Source organism: Melanaphis sacchari, unplaced genomic scaffold, assembly GCF_002803265.2.
Source record: "Melanaphis sacchari strain LSU unplaced genomic scaffold, SCAv2.0 Contig2_pilon_pilon, whole genome shotgun sequence".
NCBI classification, from domain to species: domain Eukaryota; kingdom Metazoa; phylum Arthropoda; class Insecta; order Hemiptera; family Aphididae; genus Melanaphis; species Melanaphis sacchari.
The window spans coordinates 3256086-3262967 of NW_020271173.1; the positions used below are offsets into that span (position 1 = coordinate 3256086).

At 28.8% G+C, this 6882-nt stretch overlaps 1 protein-coding gene across 2 annotated transcripts in view; it reads left to right on the plus strand.

The window, feature by feature from the left end:
- The window catches only part of LOC112596070 (cytoplasmic polyadenylation element-binding protein 2), a 113968-nt gene extending 107781 nt beyond the window's left edge, over positions 1 to 6187 (plus strand). For both annotated transcript variants that reach the window (XM_025341547.1, XM_025341548.1), the window contains 6 exons: positions 1950 to 2144; positions 2239 to 2351; positions 4048 to 4258; positions 4515 to 4696; positions 5472 to 5582; positions 5975 to 6187. In XM_025341547.1, coding sequence (XP_025197332.1) covers positions 1950 to 2144; positions 2239 to 2351; positions 4048 to 4258; positions 4515 to 4696; positions 5472 to 5582; positions 5975 to 6091 — 929 coding nt within the window. In that variant the 3' untranslated portion in view covers positions 6092 to 6187. The remainder of the gene's footprint in view (positions 1 to 1949; positions 2145 to 2238; positions 2352 to 4047; positions 4259 to 4514; positions 4697 to 5471; positions 5583 to 5974) is intronic.
- The last annotated feature ends 695 nt before the right edge of the window (positions 6188 to 6882 follow it).

A 6882-nucleotide genomic window follows, 5' to 3' on the forward strand; every position in this document is an offset into this window, starting at 1 on the left:
GAAATCAATATAAATAATGCGAACGTCGTAACGTATAGTTAAGTATAGTTAAAATAATAGTATGCCAAATGATGATTAAAATGCGTGCCTAGTATAATTTTGACATGTTTCTTATTTGATTGTGGGGAGTGTCATGTCACCGTCATGGCTTAAGTGAATTGTACTCAGTAGCGTATCTATATGCAGGCACTATAATAGCAGCGACACATTTTAAGGGGTGGCAACATTTTTAAGTGTAGTTTTTTCTTTATTGATGGTATTGGATTGTTGCTGATGATTATGATGCTATTATAAATTAAAACGTATCCCGTATTGTACATTATATATTTGTATCCATCCTACAACAAAATATTTATTTTTAATCTTGGTCAACATAAAAATAGAAACTATAATAACATTAATAACAATATATTATCAACGCTTGGCGCCGTCGTCGTCAGCGGTTCTACGAATATTTCGTTGACGGCCGTCTAAAAATTTTATTGTATGACTACTGATAATATCCAAGTTATTATTATCGCAGAATTTAAAATATTATTTTAGATACTTAGATGTAGTCGACCTCAAACGGTATACAAGTAATTATGCAGCCCGGGCTATAGTTTAGAAATTAAAAATTAAAACCATAAAGGCATAATAAGTCTAATCAACTAACCATAACTATTCCAAAATAAGCGTTCTATTTTCAATGTTGTTAAGTCGAGTGTTACGAGATCAATCCGAATTCTAACTCAAGGCATGTTTAATACAGTATTATACATATTGTATTAACGGTACCTAAACAAATTGAAGTAGCGCATGCGTCAGTCGATCATTAATAAAATTACGGTTTGTCATATTGATTTTGTGGCGATATCGTATTTTTCGTTGCAATACGTATATATAATATAATATATAGACAAATGTATATTTTATACACGTCATCTCTCACTCGTCACATTATCCTGCCAGTTCTACTGTGGAGAGGTTGGCGGAGAATATACTTATACTATTATATATATATTAGGACCAAACCGCATTGTTATACCAATATATATATAAAAATGAATGATATCCCGTTTTCGTCGTCCTTATAATATATCCTTAGCTCTGTCCTTGAGACCTGTCAACATCCAAATCCACGTAATGTATTCCTGTTCTCTGTGCATTACGTCGTAATAGTATACTACGTATATTATATATATATAAGCGAAAAGAGAAAAATATTGCTTGATCCTTCGCACGCCGTTGTCGAATGATGTCAGGTGTATCATTAATATTTTCTATTTGAACTTTTTCCCGGGGGAGGGGACGACACCCCCAAAAGTCTCGCATAAAAAACCATGACAACTCTATAAATATTATATTTTATAGGTATTATATTATGTCATATTACATACCGGTACATATATAGCTAAAGATGTAGGTATATAAATATATAATATTATATTTTAAAGATAAATACTTCACCGTTCGTGTCCATGTGTTATGAGAATGAAATTCCATGCTCCGAGACATCTTGTATATATTGAGGGTTACTATGTATTAAATATAATATATAATATTATACACTTTTCTATAATACTATTGTGCGCTTATAATATATAGCAATATAATATGTCGTTTCCTTCGTCATTGAACTAATAATTGGATCACATTTTCTATTCCGTTGCGCTTACAAAAATACTTTTGTGAATTTATGTATACGCGTATAAGTATTTATATATTATACAGTTCTCACGGAGATTAGTATAATATATATGCACGCCCTCTCTCAACTCGTCCACTCCAGCTATGTAGATAGGTATCTCCTATATCTTGCGAACAGTTTGCTCTAATAATCGTGAAATGTCCGTTCTTTTTTATTATATTTTTTGTGCACAGTATAATTATGTACTATCTACGTATATATATATATATGAGTGTTTGTGTTAACAAAAATTTAATATTAACAATATTTTCGTTTCCAGGTAAATCGCCCTTCTTTCAAACACTCGAAGATCAAACGGGATTGTTGGATGACCCTGGTTCGCATTTGATCGATACATCCGTGCAAGCTTTGACGTCGCCATCTCGGTCGTCGCCCCACAGTCAAGGATCGGAAAGCAGCGAAAGGTTTTCCAGAAAAGTGTTTGTAGGCGGCTTGCCACCTGACATCGATGAAGGTTTGTTAGATATTTATACCTTGCTACCAATTTTGAAAAATAAAATTTATTTTTGTTGGTGAAAGCTAATTTGTGTTTTACATTTCTTTTCTAGATGAAATCACGGCTAGTTTCCGCAGATTCGGTCAACTGGTGGTCGACTGGCCTCACAAAGCTGAGAGCAAGTCTTATTTTCCACCAAAAGGATACGCTTTTCTTTTATTTCAGGTATTTATTGTAGTATATTTAATCCAAATATTATAAAACCCACTTTTTAATTTTTTCCTTAATATATTTATAATTAATTTATACACAAAATCTATTGTTTTTAATACTACCAACTGAAAACTAAATTATAGAAATATTCTATTTTTTAACTCACATTTATAATCTCTGATTTTTAAGTAGTAGGTTTTGTTTATAATTTATAATTTAACGTAATTGTTGTAATTTAAAATCGATAAAATGTCAGTATAAGACTATTTAGCATATTAAATAGACTACCGGAAACCATTATACTTAAAAAATGAAAGACCTTACGATAACTTTACAGATTAAATGTCATATATTATATTATATAATAATTATAATTAATACATATTATAATACTATAGTTCGTTGTTTAGATCATGGTTCGTCTGAATTAAATTTTGTTAAATTAATGAATGTGTAAAGGTGAGAATCGTTTCACAAGAATAATAATTATTCTCTTCTTTAATTCATCCTTGAAACAATCATATTAACGGTTGTTGAATGATATAAGCATATAATAAGATAATTGTATGGAATATTAATTTAACAGCTGATACCTGTCTACTTATGAAAACAACCTATTGTCAAGAATAAATACTTGACTATTTATTTATCAGCAGCTTAGTACAAAATCGAATAAATTATTAGTTTAATCTATGCATTTTTGAATTTCTCTTAAATACCAGTATAATATTTTTTAAAGATACACTTTTACTGTGATTATTATGTTATACAACAAGAGTAGATTCATGACTTAAGTTTTAAAAAATCTTTACATTTTATTTCTACATTATAGCCATTTTGGCCATAACAATGTTTCAGTTATTATAATACGAATAACAACCAAATAAAAAATATTAAGTTTTTGTTTTTAAACTTGATACATATTTTTTAACTTGTTAAAGTTTCTTTTACTCGCTATAAAGCGGATATAACTCATAAAATAGGCTATATCTTCGTACAAGGTAAATGTTTTAATATGTCATAAATTATTTTAGACATACTTAACAAACCAATACAATTGACCTCCAAAACTTTTTTGAAATTTTGAACGCAAGATTAATATAAGTCAAAAGTGTTGGGAAAAAAATGTTTTTAAAATAAAAATTAAATATTAACTCTTGATTATAGCGTATTCGTTCAAGTTGAATTAAATTAAAATTTTGATTCACTTAAATTGTATTTGTGAAAAATTAAAAAATTTCTCCCTACAATGAAAGTAACTTTAAAATCTCAATTATTTTGTATTATTAAATTGAATAAAAAATAATAATTAATTAAACAAACAAATCAATTTGTTGATTAATTATTTTTTTGCAAACTTGAAGCTGTTTTAAAAAAAAAAAATCCTCATTTCCCTCTTCTTCGTTTACATATTTGATTCATTTTGTTTGTTTATGTGTTTAAATTATTTGGCCAACTGCCAATTGGCCCAATACTTACATTTTTTCCCGACCGTTTCACGGGCACACTAAAAATACAACTAAAGGAAAAAGTGGTAGAGAGATATATGGTTTTTGTGTTAATAGTTTTTTTCAAAACAGCTGATGTCAATATATCATAGTATAGTACCTATATATGTATAGTTAATATAATTATACTATATCATCGTTATATATTACATTGTAAACTTACCTACCTATATTTATTTTTCGTTTGGATATTTTTGCAGGACGAGTCTTCGGTACAGCAATTGATCGACGCATGCATTCAGGATGACGACAAATTATACTTATGCGTGTCTTCACCGACCATCAAAGACAAGCCAGTGCAAATAAGGCCTTGGCGTTTGTCCGACGCTGATTTTGTGTTGGACGCATCCATGCCGTTAGATCCCCGAAAAACAGTGTTCGTCGGTGGTGTGCCTAGACCGTTGAAAGCCGGTAAATTTTAATAAAAAATAAACATTCAAATGTTATTATTTTTATGATTATTTTATCAAGATTCGAACAAAAACTCAAAATTTTGGGTGATCTGATGTTATGACCCTTAACCCACTTCACCCACATACCTATTAAAACGGTCATTTTACCCATTCAAATGCAGTGTTGCCACTATTACCCTATATTATATGCGATTCATAATCTTTTTTTACTTTTTTTATTTTTATTTTTTGACAATATTATATTTTACTTCTAGTCGAATTGGCTATGATCATGGACAGATTGTACGGCGGAGTGTGTTATGCTGGTATTGATACCGACCCAGAGCTTAAGTATCCGAAAGGAGCCGGCCGAGTAGCATTTAGCAATCAACAAAGCTATATTGCCGCTATTAGCGCCCGCTTCGTACAGCTCCAGCATGGAGATATCGACAAGAGAGTGAGTATGGTTTCCATCTTGTGGATAGCTCAACGTCTAAAACAAATATTCTCCAGGAGAGATTAGGTTAGGTTTTGTAATTTCCCGGACAGCGATCCTGGCTTGAAATAAAAATAAATTATTTGCTATAATTAAGTTGGTGCAAAATTTAATGTAATTTTATAAAGCAACGTCGATGTTGTTACGAGTATTTTAAATTTTTATCAAATATAACACATGCACATTAAAATTAAATAATTAAAATTTTTATCGCAATTTAAACTTTCAACATTGTGAGGAAAATATGTACTTAGTTATAATATATCACATTTTGTACCATTTGAACCATTACATGATTACCTGCTGAACAACTCAACCTACTATTTGGGAAACCTTCACAGTCTGTTCCTTGTATATTAGTATATTCAGTGGATCGACTATGAATGAGGGAGTAGTGATCAAAATGTTTTCGTATATAATGATACGGAAAAGTAATCGCATTGATCAACTTAGATTTTTTTTAACATTTCTTTTATTTATATAACACTGTTATAAATACGTAAAAAAAAGCCAAACAACTCACAAAAGAATATAATGAAAACTCGCAACCATCCACACCCTCAAATACACCACAGGCAGTCCTTGTAAATACTCTGTTCTGTATTTACAAATATATAGTATGATATTAATTTTTGTGGTTTCCCGTCTTCACTACTGTCATGACTGTTATTTGTTGATTTTATTTATTTAGTAAATTATATTTAGAATTATTTTTAACTTATTTGATTTTACTAAGGTTGAAGTTAAACCGTACGTGCTTGATGATCAGATGTGTGACGAATGCCAAGGACAGAGATGTGGTGGCAAGTTCGCACCATTCTTTTGCGCCAACGTCACTTGTTTACAAGTAAGCGAGCCGTGAGTCAAAATAATTATATTAGTTTGGTATTATTATTTTGATTTTGGTTTGATTTTTTGAATTTATCTTTTACACGTATATACGTGTATTCATTGAGTTTGAAATTGTAAATTTCAAAACACTTAAAAATATTAATTAAACGCTTTCAAACTTTTAAAACGCTTTGTAAGTTAGTAAGGCTTACTGTGCTGCGTTAAGAATACCAAAATTAATATTTTAAATTTAATGTTTATAATATGTTTAATTCATATATGTCAAGGTATAATTTTTCTTTTTATATATATTTATATTATAATACATTAATTTATGGTCAACTCTATTCGGAATTTTAATCTTGATCCTTGAGTAATTTCAATTTTTAAACAATTTCATGTTTTCAGTACTATTGTGAACTATGCTGGGCGACAATCCACTCAAGACCGGGCCGCGAATTTCACAAGCCGTTAGTTAAAGAAGGCGCAGAACGTCCAAGAACTGTGCCATTCCGTTGGTCATAACGTAAGATTCCAAAGCGAGTAGTCACATTTTATTAATCCACTTATTTGTTTTGTTTTTTTATTTTATTTTATTATTCTTACGCATGTTTATACAAATGATATAAAAAAAATTTTTAATGTTTTTGAATAGTCTTTTTAAAATCTATCGTTTTTTAATGCGAGAACTGTTTTTTACAATTTTTTTTAATCTACCTTTATTACACAATTAAACCTCTACTGACTTAGGGAAATTGACGGTTTTTTTTTTTTTTTTATTGTAATTATTCTTTAGGACTATTTAAATAATTCAGGGTAAACACAATGGATAGGGCTCTTTACACCGAGCAAAAACGAATTGTATTAGTACTACAAACGAATTGTATTAGTACTACACAAACCTTCCAAAGAACTTAGATTTGTTTCGTTAGAACTATTTTTCATTTTATTTTTATTGTTTTTAAACTGTTGGTTTTTCTCTTTATACTTAGATAATATGCAACTTCCAAAAATATTTTATTTTATTTTTATTATTTTTTTTTTTTTTAATAATCTAACTTAAGAGTTTTGTTTTTATTTTATTTTAAAGTTTATTATTTTTAGACAAATTGTTTCGACTACTGCCACCTTTTTATCATAAAATTTTTATAGATATTGTTTTTATTTTATTTTTTTTTTTTTTTTTGTTTTGATAAAGTGTTTTTTTATATATATACACATTTAATATATATATATATATATCTAATATACATATGTATATATAATTATATACATATTTATATTTTAAATATATAAATAAATTAAATATTTACATT